The 16,955-nt window shown below is 41.8% G+C and overlaps 1 protein-coding gene and 1 non-coding gene across 3 annotated transcripts in view; both read right to left on the bottom strand.

The window, feature by feature from the left end:
* Window positions 1-3,872: 3,872 nt before the first annotated feature.
* On the bottom strand, window positions 3,873-3,944 carry trnah-gug (transfer RNA histidin (anticodon GUG)). Its single transcript has one exon. It is a non-coding gene; the product is annotated as a tRNA-His (tRNA).
* A 5,569-nt stretch (window positions 3,945-9,513) lies between these two features.
* armc9 (armadillo repeat containing 9) overlaps window positions 9,514-16,955 on the bottom strand; it is a 34,237-nt gene continuing 26,795 nt past the window's right edge. For both annotated transcript variants that reach the window (XM_033622320.2, XM_033622321.2), the window contains 2 exons: window positions 16,601-16,794; window positions 9,514-10,670 (listed from right to left, as the gene is read on the bottom strand). In XM_033622320.2, coding sequence (XP_033478211.1) covers window positions 10,648-10,670; window positions 16,601-16,794 — 217 coding nt within the window. In that variant the 3' untranslated portion in view covers window positions 9,514-10,647. The remainder of the gene's footprint in view (window positions 10,671-16,600; window positions 16,795-16,955) is intronic.

Below are 16,955 nucleotides of genomic sequence, written 5' to 3'. Positions count from 1 at the left end.
GATTTACGAATTTCTTAGGTTTATATAAACCTTTGGCCTTCAGAGACAGCCTAAATATCTAACAGGGTAACAATGATTTACAGAACTATTAGTAATATTATTAAGCCCATTATAGAGGCTTCCCAGTATGCTACTGGCGTCAGCAAGAGGCCCTGGTGTTAAAGAGCAAACTCCATAGACTTTTATTAGCCCCCACACCTTTCACAGCCATTGTGTAACTAAGGATTTCATATATTTGGCAACCCATTAAAGTGACGTCTCTTGATATGTCACTTTAATAGTCCTGGCACTGTCGGAAACAGTGGTCAAAGAAGATTAGGCTTTTGGTGAATGCATTCCTGCTACATGAATCACGAATCTTGCGAACATTTACTGGAAATCAAAACCTAGTCTGAGCTGAGTGAGAAATAATAAAGATACTTTATCACCGACAGTTACAGTTATAAAACAAATGTCAATAATTTTCACACCTCAGGTCTCTCAGATATGAGAATAAAATGAGGACTGGTGACGGGTGAAATGCTGATTGCACAGCTGTCACCACTACAACCGCACTTAACCCTTGCTGTTGCAAACTGTGTCTTCCGCCTCTTTATGGTCTGGGGAAAGAACAACAAAATGTCTCTCTGTGCTTCAAAACAGGAATTTTTCAATCCGAACACACAGCTGCGATCCAAAATCTCTCCTTCCTCTCCTTCTCTCTCCATTTCCTGGATCCAGCCAGCCATCCTTCTCAGGGCCATGTGCATCCTGTTGCTTGCTGGCTGTGTTTTTTCCCGTTTTGTTTTTTTCCCCCCTCTCTGTGGATTCAGGCTCCATGAGTGCTGTAGAGGACTGAGGTGGTGATGGACGCCACAGTCCCCCATCTTTCCCTTGGCTGGAAATGCAGTGTTTGTCACTGATGTCCAAAAGTAGCATCAGCCAGTTAGGAAACCTGAGCCCTAGGAGCACAGTGAGACATTGTACCATGTTGCTGGTGTCAGGATATGACCTTGTAACTGCAGTTTTGTTGATTTTCATGTGTAACCTAAGTGTATAAAAGTAATAATAATGATACATAAAAGTAGTATTATATAATCTATAGGCTACAATTATGTTATTCAAATCTGCGTCTTGCTATACTACATGGTTGTCTAATGTGTGTCTCCTTTGTATATGATGGTTGTAACTGCTATGCAGATGTTGCCCTATGTGCCCAAATCAAATTTACCATTTGGGACAACAAAGTTTATCATCTGCTGAGCAGTAGGCATTGCCAAATAATCAGAGTTAATGATTACAGAAGACTAGTCATGTTTCCCTATCTGATGAAATCTGTCTACAATTAACAAGCGCCTGCTGCTGGGAAATGAGCAGAGTTGTGAAATCTTTATCCTGAACGGGTAAAGTTGCACAATTTGACCCACTCTTGTCCATCCCTATGTCACTCCATAGGTGATAATTTCCTAATCACCTGCTCCCTTGTCATAGTGCACGGGAGAACAAGGTGGTCAAAGCGAGCTCGAGGGTTGGGGGGCGGTAAAAAAAATAGATTGTTGATAAGAAATGGAAAATCTTGCAGCTACTTTTGGCCGGGAGGAAGTCTGCACTAATCCTTTGTTAGGTTTAAAACACCTGAGGGACTTGAGAGAGGATTACCTTCTGTTTTGTCCGACTCTTGTCAAGTGTCTGACCAGGATGAACGAGCCTCAGAAAGGTCATGTGCCCCTCCTCCTTCGGATAAGAGAGGGGCCCTGGCTGCTAACTCCTCAGTCACCATGAAAGAATTTACTGCTGGGGAAGAAAAAGGTGGCTCGAGGGGATCTTTTTCTTCCCCCTCCTTCTTTTCCACTCAGCCGTCAACTGAGGATGTTTCCCTCTGAAAAGGCTGATAGAACAAAGGCGAGGTGATCGGCCTGTTATGAATGTCCCTGTCAACTGTGGCTATAGGTAAACACCTGCCTCCTCTCTAACCACCCAGAGGCCCCTATGGCTTCAGTAAACACTCTAACATGTTCAGCAGCACCCAGCTGAAACGAACAATCTGAAATACTACTTCTCACTTAAAAATGGAATTTCTTCATGCCTTGCTGATTTTGCTGAATAATTTCCTGGTAAGGCGTTAGTGATGCTGACACACCTTCCTGTTTCATGTCAAAGATATTAATGATTAAGTGTCCAACAGGCAAAGTCACAAGAAATATATTAATGATTTACATGATGTTATTTGGGGGAACCTGGTGTGTTCACTGTTCACTGTTTAATTCGATAAAAACAATCTCAACTTAAGGTCTATTTGCAGTTTTTATTTTGTTGACGAAACTGTGATAAAAATTTTTTGTCAACGACCTTTTTTCCATGACGAAAACGAGACAATGAGTCAAAAATAGATCTTAATAATATAAACTAAGACGAAATCTATGCTTCATTTTCCTTGACGAGACGAGATGTGACAAAAATGTTAGTGTGGACTATCGGACATTGAAAGCCAAGACCGGCTGTGCTTGTAATTATCTTCAAATGCCGCATGAGTGACAGGCTGGTAAACTCCAGTTAATAGTCTGCACCAGGATGTTTCACTGGCAAGCAAAAACACTTATATCAGAGTAGTCTCGCTCACCAGACCTTTCTCAAGAAAAGAAAGGTCTGGCTGGGCCGACTCTCACTGTGAGATTGGAGAAAAAACGCCCCGGCTGCTTGTACTTCTTTCAACCAATCACAATCGTTCTGGGCGGTGCCACAGCAACGGTGCGCTTGCAAAAATATTGCTGGGGGGAAACAGGTTTTGGTGTAACACGCCCACAAAAATATCACCTACAGGACGCGAACCATGGCAGAAAAATGGCTACATCCCCGCAAGATCAAACACCGCAAAAGTTAGTATAGGACGTGTTGAAAACGGTTGAAAACTGCTACACAACCGGAGGTGGTAGGGCGGGACTTCAGCGGGTGGCTCGTTCCGCCCAATGAGAGGCTGATCTCTGCAGCAAACTTCCGCCCACTCAGACTAATATCAGAGCAGCATCAGCCGTTGGTGTGAGTTATGAGTTGTAATTCAGCAGGAAATAATCAGTCATGTGTGTCTGACTGTGGATGTGTGGAAGTGCGTGGAATGAATTTGTGGAGTTTGTTAGTTGCAGCGGTGGCTGTTTGCAGTTAGCTCCGCTCATTAGCTGCTGAACGGTAGCGAAGCAAGCAGCCACCGGCCGCTGGACTTCACAGCTAAACCCCGCAGGACTCCACTCAGGTCGATTGTTCTTTAACAGGCAGCTAGGAGGCTCAGTTATCTGTGAGTGTATCTGTGCTGTAAGTAAACAGTCTGAACTCAGATCAGTTTTCTCTGACGGAGATAAAAGTTTAGTTTTAATAACCAACTCTGTGAGACGTGAGTTTAAACCGCCAGACTAATGTGTTGCAGATTAAGAAAGAAATCAGGCTTTGATTGAGTTATCTATCTGTTTCTTTACAGTGAGATGTTTAAGTCAGAGTTTACAATGAACCTGGGTACAAATCCTCCTTGTCTCATATTAGTTTTTTTGCGGTGTCAAAGTTGTGCAGAAATTATTTGAAGTTGTAGAAAAAAAGAGACACACATTAAAAAACTTTGACTCAAACATTAATTTCACAAGGCTACTATATACTTGGATATTCTTCATCTGGTCCTCTCTGAAAAGTCTGAACGCCGAGACATTTCTTTCCTCCTCCCCTGTTTTGGTTGCAGCTCCAAGTTCTCTTTCTTCCTATTTTATTAATCCATCTCAGGGTTAACTAACTCAGAGTTTTCACTAAAACCCCTTCCTGAAACAGGGCCCTGGAGTGCAACTGATTTTGTAAAGTCACACTGTAATACCAAGAACTTTCTCAAGCACAGAAACAAGAGTATCTCAAAAACCTGCCGTGACCCGGATTCGAACCGGGGTTGCTGCGGCCACAACGCAGAGTACTAACCACTATACGATCACGGCGAGCTGGTGCTAAGGCTGTTTGCACTGACTAAACACCTGCTGCAGAGCAGCGTGCCGTGACAGAGAGGCCTTTTGTTGCTCTAGGCTATTACCGGGTTTTTATGTCATGTTCTCATAAGATATAATCTCCATCTCAGTATTCGGATCTTAATTCATCTTGGAAGATATTTTCATGGAATAGTCCCATTATGATGGTCGCAGCCTAAGGTAGAGTGAATGCGGACATGGTTCTATTCATAGTCCCCAGCAGTAAACAGGATGGCTGGGAGGTGAGCTTACCGTCCTCCCACTGCCAACATCGGGCGAAAGTCAGACTAAGAAGACAATGCAGGGTCTGGACAACACAACACAAAAGCAGTGGAGAGGCAAAGAATTCATGCACTAGTTGTGTTCACAACAGCAGAACTTTGTATAAAGAGACAGTATTACTCTTGAAATACAAATAGGTACGATGTAGAATGGGTAAAAATCAACAAGGCTAACTGGGTGTTTTGTCAAATGTATGGCTAATTAACTTCCCCATTTTTTATTTAAGAGCAGTACACAGCTGACTCCCTGAGCTTTCTCATAGGCCGCATCACCGTGATGTCACGCTAACACTTCGGGGTAGAAAACTGGCAATTGTTTTAAATTGTGGAGATATGTGAAATTGGCAAACTTGTTTATTTTCATTATTGTTTTCAGCAGCTTACGTTGAAATATATATAGTTAAACATGGTGGTCTGACCTATCTGATATTTCTCCTTGCTTATTTTATGTACTGGAATACCTTTGCTGCTTTACCTTCCACACTAATTCATCAAGGCAATGGCAAACCATCAGTTCTAAAATGTTTTTGTCAACGGAGTCTGGTGGCTTTGAGATAATGGCTTCCCACTGGAAAGGGTTGCCTGTTAGCCCTGAAAATATACTAAATATAACGTACATTTAAACTGATATAGATTATTTTAGGTGGGCCTTTATCGGGTGGCAAAAAGCTAACCAAATGGGGCAGCTTCTGCTAGACACTATAGGACTTTAAGCCAAGACAGAAGTCCTAAAGGTGCTCAGTATAATGGAGAGTTTGAGCATCTACAGTTTCAATGAGGCAAACTCCATCTGCTGATGAAGGCCATATGATACAGACAAAAGCAAAAAAAGTGACCCTTGAGTTGAGATAATGAGCTGTTGTTGTCAAGCGAGTTGAGGACATCCACAGATAAGTCACCTTTAGTGTGTGCAGGAAAGCCCAAAGCCTGGCTTTCTCTTAAACTGCAGCTGTCATCTGTAACAGTGATTAATCCTTTACCCCTTCCTGTTCAAGAACCAACAACCTCAGACCACTGACTGTGTCCCACACAACATGCTAACCCACAGTTTGGATTTGCTCTAGTGTACACACGGAGAAAGTATAGGCGCATTCATGCTAAAGGTTAATGGATAGTTTGTGAGCACATTCCTAAGAAGGTCAAAAATGTAAAAGGTGAATTCCAAATAAGCTTCAGCCTTTAGTCTGTTTGATGAACGTTCCCTTTAAAATTCAACAATAGCATGTTTTTGAAAATATCCAAAGCTCTGACAAGAACGCCTTCTGTCAATATGTAATGATGTTTTTTTAATGAGCCTGAAAGGAAAGAGACAGAGATTCAAGTGTTTACGACAAAAGGGCAGTCGCAGGGGTCACTTGTGTCTATCCGTTCAAAGGGCCCAGTTGGGAGGAAACAGGAGGTTCGGGAGACACTGAAACGCTGTCTTTTCTTGGTTGGCGTCACCTTTTATCAGTGGAGCACATGGCTGTACTGATAAACACATCTGAAAGGGGTGCCAGTGATCCTTACGACAGTTTGGGCTCTTCAGTTGAGGACGCGCCTGTTGTTGGAGATTTGGTTTGTAGCAGCCGTCATTCCTAAGAACACATTTTCTCACCAGATTACAGGATACAAGGATGTGGTGAGTCCAGCGTTGCTTCTGAGGAAGTGTGGAGCAAGGTCATAAACAAGTCTCCAGATTAACTATATTAACTAAACCACTTTTTTTTTTACAAGGAAAGTCAGAGGTGAAGGCTGAATCATTACATGATCCTGCTGTTGCAAATGTAAACAGCTGTTTCCTGGTTCACCTTGGCCCCACTGTATTTGCTGATAGTTGGACGCAAATGCAAACTAAAATCTCTCCAATATCTAATAGCTCATGATGCGTATTCTGCTGTAAAGCTGTGCTGTGGACAGTTGCTTCCTCAGATCTGATGTGTAAAGTGGGTAAATTGTTAGGATGACCCAGTGGAGTGATGGACAAAACTATAAAGACCCAGCTATTAAAAGGCTAAATTATCTTTGAAGGACAAGAAAGACATGATAATCTTTCCTATGATCCTGGATAACAACTGATGAAAGAGGTGTTTCTCTTCCACTGTTTCACACTAGATTCTGTGCATACTGAATAAAAAACTGAAATAATGAAGATTGTGAAAACAGATTTTGACCTTCTTCAATAATGGCCTCAGCATGAGGTAATAAGTAAACTGCGAGCTTTCATGGCTCTTTGAGTTCACCACTTTGCTTTAATGATAATCCAGCTTTGTAGACAATGCAACAGTTTACAGCTTGTTTTGATGCAGCCTTTTAAACTGAAGGGCTACATCAGATGAAATGTGTTTTCCTGCACTCCTGCAGAGTCACAAAACAAAATCCGAATCCCTCCAGTGTGATAAAAAGCCATTCGTTTGATATTTTTCCCTATCTGTAAGCCCCATCCCTCGTCTTTATCCACACTTTTGTTTTGATAGAAAGCAGCAGCTTCCTCTCTGTCACCGTTACAGCTGGACAGCACCGCCGTGGCTCTGACTCAGGGTTACACAGCCACCTGGCTGAAAGTGCGTCAGTGTGTCATGTGCAGCTTGTTTCCTCGCATTGTGCTGCCGCTCACTGACAGCGCACACAATATTAATTGCTGAATATGTCACGCCTCGGGGGACCACATATGAGTCAGATTTGCTCAGCTAAAACTGCGATAATTCCTGCAGCTTTGACATATCACAGGGAAGCTGACTATTAATGTCTTAGCTAGGCAAATATTTTTGGGTACTGACATATCGGTCACAGGAACTTAACCATTTAATCCCAAATCTTTTCCAGACATAAAACTATCCAAATCATCTGTCACTGGTTACCCTTTGAAATAATCCATTTTGTGCCCCTTTTTGTAGTTATTGTGTGTCTCTTTGCAGTTCCATTGTCTCTTTGTGGTCATTTGGAGTCTTTTCCTGGTTGGTACTTCTTAATATGAGTGACCTTTTGCAGGTGATGGCCACGGGGTTCTGACACTTTGGGTCCCTGGGTCTGTGCCAGGCAGGCCTGTTCAGTAGTACATCCATGACCAGGAGGGCAACACTCAAGATGCTGACATGTACCTTGTCAAGATGATTGTGTAGGTGGGTGTGGTTAGTAGTGAGCTGCAGGGGAGAGGTGTGGGGGAGATGGCTCATGAGAGTAGTACCAGGTGAGTTGATTGACACACCTGCTGCAGGTTTGTTCTGATTACATCTCTCCCTTTTCATGCAGTAGTGTGCTGGCCCTCAGAACACTGCAGCCCAGACCAAGGAGAAGGACACTGCCTGCGTTCTTGGTATAAAACTGAATGGACTGGGAGACATGTGCTGGAGGAGCCGGGCAGCCACAGGCACATGTGGTGGACTGATTTTGATGTTGTGAACTGGGCAGTAGTTAATAAAGTACTGCATGTAAACCCCCTGCTTCTTCACCAAGTGACGCAGTCGTTGAGTAAACTGACTGTTAAGTATCCAGCCGATCTTCAGTGCTAATGATTATTACTCATGGAGACTTCAGCATGTCCCCAGAACATTTGTAAGGGCGCAGCTGTCAGGTGAGTTGGCGAGCGTGGCAGAGCTTTCAGTTTACGACACAGTATGAGAGCAGAAATCTTCCTGCCGTGTGACGTCTTGATGATTTGAGCACAAAGAGTTTTTTCTTCGCAGAGTGCGGCACAAAGACGAGGCCACAACACTGTGTGGGCAAAATATGCCAACTACTGGCTGGCAGTAATTAGAGTCTGTCAGGGGAGGTGATTTGTGATTCAGGACTGAGCTGCGGCTCTTAGCAGCAGCCAACTGGGATGTAGCACAGAGCTAATTATTCAGTCAGTGGTGGAGGACGTATTCAGATCCGTTACTTGAGTGAAAGTACTAATACCACACTGCAGAAGTACTTTATTACAAGGAAAACTCCTGCATTGAAAATATGACTTAAATAAAAGCAATGTACTCAGGAAAATGTACTTTAAGTATGAAAAGTATTTTAAATTAAAACAGTGAGATATGCTGTAAGTTACCCAGACCCCAGATACTACAGTTAGTTTTGAGATTGTCCGGAAGTATTCAAATTTCAAAGAGTTAAATCAAACAAAATGGGAGAAAGAATCGGACATACACATAACAGGAAGACTGGACAGAGATATGTGAGACATAGGCAACTACTGCAAACTCAAGGTCCCTGAGGGAGTTTGGTTGGCAAAACCTTGTCTGATTCTTTATCACCTCTAAACTAACAGCACTGCGAACAGCCCTACAGAGCCAGGGCTTTTATTGGAGGCATTGCGTAACCTCACTGACCAATCATTATCATATTTTCTGGACATGCCCAAAAATAAAGCTGTACTGGCAAGAGATTGCAGCTAAGATTCATAAGATAATTACGATGGATTTAGCCCACTCATTTGTTATATTTTACTTAGGAAAAATACCTGAAACTGTCTCACTTAAAGATAAATATTTATTGAAGATACTTTGGACAAGTAGCAGGAAAGCCATAACTCGCGAATGGTTGCAAGTTGATCCTCCAACATTGGCCCAGTGGCTAGGGATAATAAATTAAATATACTGTATGGAAAGACTTACATCTATTTATGCCGTTGAGAAAAGTGTGACACTGTATGCCAGGAGGTAAGTGAAAAATGTGCCATGATTTGACCCTGTAACCACCATGACGACCTCATGTTCTGTTTCTTGAATAAAAAAAGTTACAAAAAAAATTACCCAGACCCCAAAGTAACATCTCCACAATTGTAGATTTGTCCAACCAATAGTAACACCCCGCAGAAAAATAATAAATTAATGAAAATTATTAAAAACAAAAGGAAAATCAGCAAATCCTTACACACATGAAGCTAGAATCATAAAATATTTTCTACATATAAATAAAAAGACTTCAGGGTCATTCACTTCCTGTCAGTCGACTTATTGATTAATCAACTAATCATTTTAGCTGTACTTGTATATACTGTTGGGTAGTTTACTTTATTACAAATCATATTTTTAAGCTCTTTTGTATGGCTTGTAACTTAATTTGTAAAGTAAGTAAAGCTGTTGGATAAACGTAGTGGAGTAAAGTACATTTTTCTTTGAAATCTAGTGGAGAAGTAAAGAACAAGTACCTCAAATATGTACTTAGTACAGTACTTGAGTAAATGTACTTAGTTACATTGCACCACTGCATTCAACAAGAGCCATCAAATTGAGGAATCCAATATAGCAGTAACAGGGAAGGAATACAGATATCTGAAACCAGAGAACAGGTGACATGTCACACATTTATTTACAACCACTTAAAAAGTACAAAAATCAATTACTATCAAAATGCATGCCAGTGAAAATGTCGCAGTTACCATAAATATGCTGTACATCACCACCTGGAAAACAGTGCAAATGTACAATTCAAACAATGCTGGATTTAAAACATTCACACCAATTCAAGTTTTTATTTTCTGTCAGATGTTTTATGGATAGTAGTGAATGTTAACGGCAACAAGCAGTTCTCAGTATTTATTTAATAAAACATGCACCAGCCTGACAACTTGTGTCGGGACCTGTGTCTTATTGTAAACATTTCCTAGAGCACAACAAGAGCAGCTACTCTGATAAGAGATCATGTCATATATTTGAAGTAAAGCCGGTACGATTATTTATTCATATGGACGGATATTTTCCACCACAGTCAAAAATCAATATATACAGTATGTAGTGAAAGTCAGAAGGTTATGCATCGGTGGAATAGAGATGAGAACTACTCTTTTTATAAATATCTGTACAATTTAAAGACGACAAAAGTTGTGGCAGTGCCTCATATTTACTGAATTACACGAAAGATTTACATGTAGTTAAAACCAGGTAAAACCATGCTGTGCTTCAGTCTGAGCACCTCAGCTGGTGTTTAGACTCAAGCAATTCCCTGCTGATGTGAAGAGTAATGTACCTGTGCCAGTAAACTAGAAAGATGATCAACTATTTTCTCTTGACCTGCCCCGACTTGTAGTTGTACTTCCAAGTTAGAATACCCACATCTTGTTTCACGGGAATTTTGTCATGGCTGGAGGATGTTGCACGTATTGAGGTGTGCCAACTATCACCTTGATGAGAGAGTGGAGAAATTCAGGGCCAACTAAGGCTACAAGGTGCACAAGGTTCGGACAGCTGGGGGTTGTGATTATCATCCATATTATGTTACAGAAGTCTGTGCTGAACCTGAAGGGAGAGAGAAAAAAAAATGCAGTGCCACAATCCTCCGCATTGTTCCGAGCACCTCCTCCTGCTGCTGCTGATCCTTGACCATCTCTGTTGCCCTGACCCTGATCACACTCTGGGGGGGATGATGTTACAGGAAGCGCGATGCTCCCGGGGAGATAGCGCTACTCCATGGTGACAGCTCCCTCTTCACCTCCTCTTTGACTGGCTGCCTAAAGGAGAGAGAGGAGGGAGGGGTGTGGGGTGTGAGAAGAAGAGAAGGCAGAGGACGGTCAGATTTAAACTCATCAATAAAAAAAATTGTTTGATTAAAGATATGTTTTAAAGACATAAGTGTCGCAACCTTTAAGTTGTGGCAGCAGCAAGGGATCAATATTTATTTGGACCTCTTTGAAAAAACCTCTCTTAAAAGTTTTCAAAACTTGAAGGATCAATATGGAATAATCAACCAGGACCTCTTTAGATATTTGCAGTTAAGACACCATACAGAAAGAATAATTAACAAAGATGATCTGGGAAAATCTACATACAGAGCAGACCTAGGTGCAGGGACTGTTTCCAAATTATATAAAGGCCTTCAGGAATTAGGTGGGACCAATACATCTTACATATAAGAAAGATGGGAAAACGAAGGAAACTTTGTACTATCACTAGAGGAGTGGGAAAATTTAAATGACATGCAATGGAAATCAACTAACTCTTTGTCATGGAGAGAGTTCAATTGGAAAAACAGGGTCAGATATTTTTTAACACCTGCACTCAAGCACCCTGGGGGGAGGCAGACGACATGCTGGAGAGGCTGTGGGAGAGACAGAGCAAATCACTTTCATGTGTTTTGGGAATGCACTGTGATTCATCAATATTGGATTGAAATGTGTGTATTAAGATGTGACATTGATTTTTGTTTTCAAGTTATGTATTTGGGTAAAAAGCCACACCAACTTTTAGGTTTCTCAAATTTATATATGTTCAACATAATGCTGGTCGCCAGTAAAAAAGCGACCACAAAAAAATGGCTAAATCAAAGAGCACCCACACTAGTAGACTGGTTCAATGTGATGCATCAAATTTACATCATGGAAAAACTAACATTCGCTCTAAGACTCAAAATGGACCAATTCAAAAAATGCTGGAAAGGATGGATTGATTTCATTAGCCCACATAGATCAGACTTCAGGTTATAATGGAACATCATTTGTAATGTAACCCCCATGTATTTTGTATGCTACATGCCCCCCTTTTATTTATTTATTTATTTATTTATTTACTTTACTTTATCTCTATTTTTAATTCTCTTACTTTCTTTTTCTGTTTGTCCAATTTGTACTGTTTCAATTGTTAAAAAAGTGTACAAAGTATAACACTCTGTATATGTTGACTTTAAACATAATAAAAAGATAATTTAAAAAAAAAAGAGAGAAAAAAAAAAGACCTAAGTGTCAAATACATGGCATTCCTGAAACTTAAGCCCATGTTCTGTAGAGAGATGTTTCTGCATATTGAAATTAGGGCTGCCCCCAAATGGTCGACCAAACATTAGTCAATTTAGCAAGATTTCATTGGTCGCTTAGTCGCAGACAAAAGAACCATGGACCATGTGGGAATTTAATTTGAAAGGACAGACACAGGAAGTGTCCACGCTCAGCAGTCAGACAGGAGTCAGGTTAATTTCCAGGGCTGGTACCTGTAGTTATTCCACAGGCTAGTTAATAACATGTCGGGCAGGAAATCCAAAGTGTGGGATCATTGACGCATCATCTGAAACATGTAAGTAGCTACATGCCCATTAGCCACTTAGCACAATCATTACTGCTTTGCCGACAGCGTCATTAACAGGCGGCTCGCTCAGTGTGTGACGTGCACTTGTAGATAAAATATAATAATATACTCACACACCTTGAACTCAAACCATTGTGTTGCCCCGCCCAAAATATATAATTTAATAACTGACTTAATATCGTAAACATGCGGGCGACAAGTCGACTAATGGCCCTGAATGACGAGTATTAGTCGACAAGGAAAATTCTTAGTTGGGGGCAGCCCTACTTGAAATGATCATTTTACAGACATTACAGCAGCACTGTTGACATCTTTCTTTGTGAAATGAAGCCATGCTTTAGACCATTTCTTCCTCTCTGCCATGAATCCTTTTTGCAAGCAAGGATGCAGGATGGATGCATGAGTTTGACGTCATTGTTTTGCACTGCATTACTGTCAGAAAAACATGCCAGCATTAATAAAATTAACTGATAAGCTTGAAAGCATATGCTTCCGTTGAACTGGACAGCTTGGTACTGCTTCTGACTGGAACCAGCTTTCAGTTTCCATCACTATGTAAGTTACACACATTTTAGATGACCCAAGTACCTGTTTCTTTAAAAGTAGCGCTTTTGTTTGTTAGTTTCTGTCCTACCTGTTTATGTGATGAGAAAATCAGATTTCCTCATCACATCTCCCATTCAGGGCGAGAGTGAAAGTCCTAAAAGATACCGCTTCACTTCCCACACCTTCTCTAGCAGCATGGCAACATAACGGGGATCTGTCATCCCGTGACGCCAACCCTGTTGACAAGACTTTGGTAGGATAATACAGCTTTTTCCATCCTCTCAACATGGCGAGGCAGCAGCAGCTCCCTTTCTTGTTTGCGCAGGCTGAGTGGGTGGTCAGCTACAAAATTCCTCCTCTATCTTTCCTTAGCCAGAAAAGCGTCTCTGTCAGTCACAACAGATGTGTTTACCAAAAGCGGGCCTAAAGTGGATCCTGTCTCAGCGTGTGTCTCTGCAGCCAGACTCCACCAAGCAGCAAACATTAGGCATAATAAAGCCTGACAGTCAACAGAAGCTGGATCCAAGTGAAAATAAATTGAAAAGATAGAGGCTTAAGGGAAAAAAATAGCAGGGAACAGCTAAAGCTAAAGATGCTCACAGTAAAAGAGTACTAATTTTGTTTGTCATGTGCGCCTGCTTATTGCCCTTAAAGCGGAGCTGCGATTAAGTGACTTCCTTGAGTCGATAGATGTCTGACACTTGCCAGACCTCAAAATTACAACACACACACACAGGAGGATGTGGTGGCTTGGACAAACCATTAGGCCCTATTACAGGCTTTATGGTAAGGGCACCCGGTGTAAGAGCCGGAGGTGCTTGCTCATCAAATGCAGTTAAGACGCATGAGAGCATGGAGAGATGTTATCACCCAACTAAGAGCACCAGAGCAGCTGATCAGGCCATCTTCCCTGCAGTGACTCAAGTTCTGTGTTTGAGATGTGACGTTTACAGCAAATACATGTGGCTATGGTAGGAATGGGCTGGAAAAAATAATGTTCTACTTTTATTTGTTCTAACAGCCATATACATGTACACTCAACGGCCAGCTGCTGAAATTCAAACTGAGCATCAGAATGTGAAAGAAAGGTGTGACTTTGAATGTGGCGTGGTTGTTGGTGTCAGACGGGCTGGTCTGAGTCAGAGGTTGCGCTAGACTTTTTCGTCGCCGGTCATTTTGATGAAAAATTATGACCGTATTTTTACGACAGGGTCGTAAAGAAAGTATTTTTACGACAGGGTCGTAAAAATATGGTCATAATCTATTTTTACTGGTCATTTTAATTTTCGTTTTTAAATGATAATAAAGATATTCAAAGACATTTAGTTTTCATTCGTTCATTTTAAATAAATCCAACAAGCAAGTTATAAAGTGTGCATTAATAAGGACATGAACGAAAAGAACAGACACACCCGTGCCGCGAGCGCTTCTGTCAAGGTGGATAGAGCAGATCGTACCAAACAGGAAGTCGGACACAGAAAAGACGAGAGAATCCGGCCAATTTTCAAAATAAAATAACAACAGCACGGGGAATGTGAAGAGAAAATACTGTGTTTATAATTTAAAATAACACAACAGTGCATAACCTAACACATTTTCAATACCTTAATCACTTCATTGCAATTTTAATTTTGTGTCACCGAGCTTACAGACATAACTACATAAATAAAATGGTCAGAACAATATGCCCTATTCATTCAGTGTTTATCCAACACGCTCAATACATGGACATTCAATGACAAATTCTCATTAACTTATTATGTTATAAAAAACGATTAAAATATGGCCTTACCCATGTTTACATGACCTGTTGAAGTGAAAAAACGAGTACTGACAGGAACAGAGTCGAGCGCAGGAGAAATGCGCTGCCTGTGGTGTGGACAGTCAAGCGCGCGGCACTAACGCGTCCGGTGTGTCCAGGCCGTTATGTCAACAACGCTACATGAAGCAGATGAATGACTTTTTCTCTGCAGTGTGAAAACGGCAGCCACTTAAACCACTGACTGTGCACTCCGCCGCCAAGTGGGCAGGGGTGGTAATTGCAACCAGTCAAAATGGCCGACGGCCTTCAGATTTTCCGGTCATTGTTGTAAAAAAACGGTCAATGACCGAGAATATCCGGTTAACACGACCCCTGGTCTGAGTATTTTGGAAATTGCTGATCTACTGGGATTTTCACACACAACCATCTTTAGGGTTTACAGAGGATGGTCCCAGAAAGAGAAAATATCCAATGCCTTGTTGATGCCTGAGGTCAGAGGAGAATGGCCAGACTGGTTCAAGATGACAGAAAGGCAACAGTAACTCAGATAACCACTCGTTACAACCAAGGTCTGCAGAAGACCATCTCTGAACCAACAACACCTTGAACCTTGAAGCAGATGGGCTACAGCAGCAGAAGACCACACCAGGTGCCACTCCTGTCAGCTAACAACAGGAAACTGAGGCCACAGTTCACTCAGGCTCACCAAAATTGGACAATAGAAGATTGGAAAAACGTTGCCTGGTCTGATGTGTCTGGATTTCTGCTGCCACATTCAGATGGTAGGGTCAGAATTTGGTGTAAACAACATGAAAGCATGGATCCATCCTGCCTTGTATCAACAGTTCAAGCTGCTGGTGGTGGTGGTGTAATGGTGTGGGGGATATTTTCTTGGCACACTTTGGGCCCCTTAGTACCAACTGAGCATGGTTTAAACACCACAGCCTACCTGAGTATTGTTGCTGACCGTGTCCATCCCTTTATGACCACAGTGTACCCATCTTCTGATGGCTACTTCCAGCAGGATAATGCACCATGTCACAAAGCTCAGATCGTCTCAAACTGGTTTCTTGAACATGACAATGAGTTCACTGTACTCCAATGGCCTCCACAGTCACCAGATCACAATCCAATAGAGCACCTTTGGGATGTGGTGGAGCAGGAGATTCACATCATGGATGTGCAGCTGACAAGTCTGCAGTAACTGTGTGATGCTGTCATGTTGATATGGACCAAAATCTCAGAGGAATGTTTCCAGCACCTTGTTGAATCTGTGCCATGAAGAATTAAGGCAGTTCTGAAGGCAAAAGGGGTCCAACCTACAAAAGTGGCCAGTGAGAGTATATTTACCACCAACTCAGTCCGGTGGCCTTGACACCTGCTTGCCCTACACAAAACTGTCCTCTCCATCTGAAGGGAATCCGATCAGACTTACTGTACGTCCCATGTCCATCTCTGTGACTCTTTTGTTATTAGTGAAAAAACAGAAGGAAAGGAAAGGTAATACAATCATACTACCCTGACTCTACTCCAAAAGTCAAGGAAGTCCAACATCTAAGTGTCTAAACTACTTCTTGTGAACTGATAACTGAGTGTCACTACTGGCAAAATACTGGCAACTGCATAAACAGAGTTATGCAAGCTTTGAAACAAAGTAATGGTGGATTTTGTTACAGAATTCCAGTTGATACTGCTGAAATCCTGATGTGTAACTCAAGATGTGAGCTCGAGGGAAACTGGAGACTGATTTGTCATTTTACAGAAAATCCCACTTTTGTCTTGTTGCATGTTATTGTAAGTCCCCTTTTGTTTTCAGAACAACTCAAGTGGACAGTTCTGGTAAAACCTGTTTGTAAGGAGCAGGAAAATTACCATATTCCTTGGATGTCAAATAGGTGGCACAGACAGACAGAGTTTGAGGTGATGGCTATGATTGAGTGATATGATGAACTCTATTGAATAGAGTTGGTTATCTTCTAAAGTGGCCTGCAGTGTAGACAAAGCAACCCCCCAGAGCCAAAATTTGCCAACACTGGCTGGCGGACATATGCTTACTTCCACTTTGTCGTCCCCCTCCTCCTGTGGAGCTGGCGGAGCCTGGCCTGCTGCTCTGCTGCGGCTCCGACTGGGAAAACTGGGGTGCCAGAGCCGGACCTCGAGCCCGGTGAGCACTGCTGTTCTGGCTGGCTGCTGTGTCAGGTGTACGGGGAATCTTAGGCTGGCTTGCAAATGCAGGGATATATTCACCACTGATAACAAGGAAAAAATAAGAGGAGGAAGAAGAAGAAATAAATGAGTTTTGCTTCGTTGGGGTCACAAATCACTATTCATAATACAGATCATGATACAAAAAAAGTGCTGTGAAAACAGTTAAACAACACTGGCTTACGAAAAAAAGACAAGTTAAAAG

This window comes from Epinephelus lanceolatus, chromosome 6 (assembly GCF_041903045.1).
Source record: "Epinephelus lanceolatus isolate andai-2023 chromosome 6, ASM4190304v1, whole genome shotgun sequence".
NCBI classification, from domain to species: Eukaryota; Metazoa; Chordata; class Actinopteri; order Perciformes; family Serranidae; genus Epinephelus; species Epinephelus lanceolatus.
Note: the sequence above shows the minus strand (reverse complement) of the source record. Positions and strands in the feature narration are given on the sequence as shown.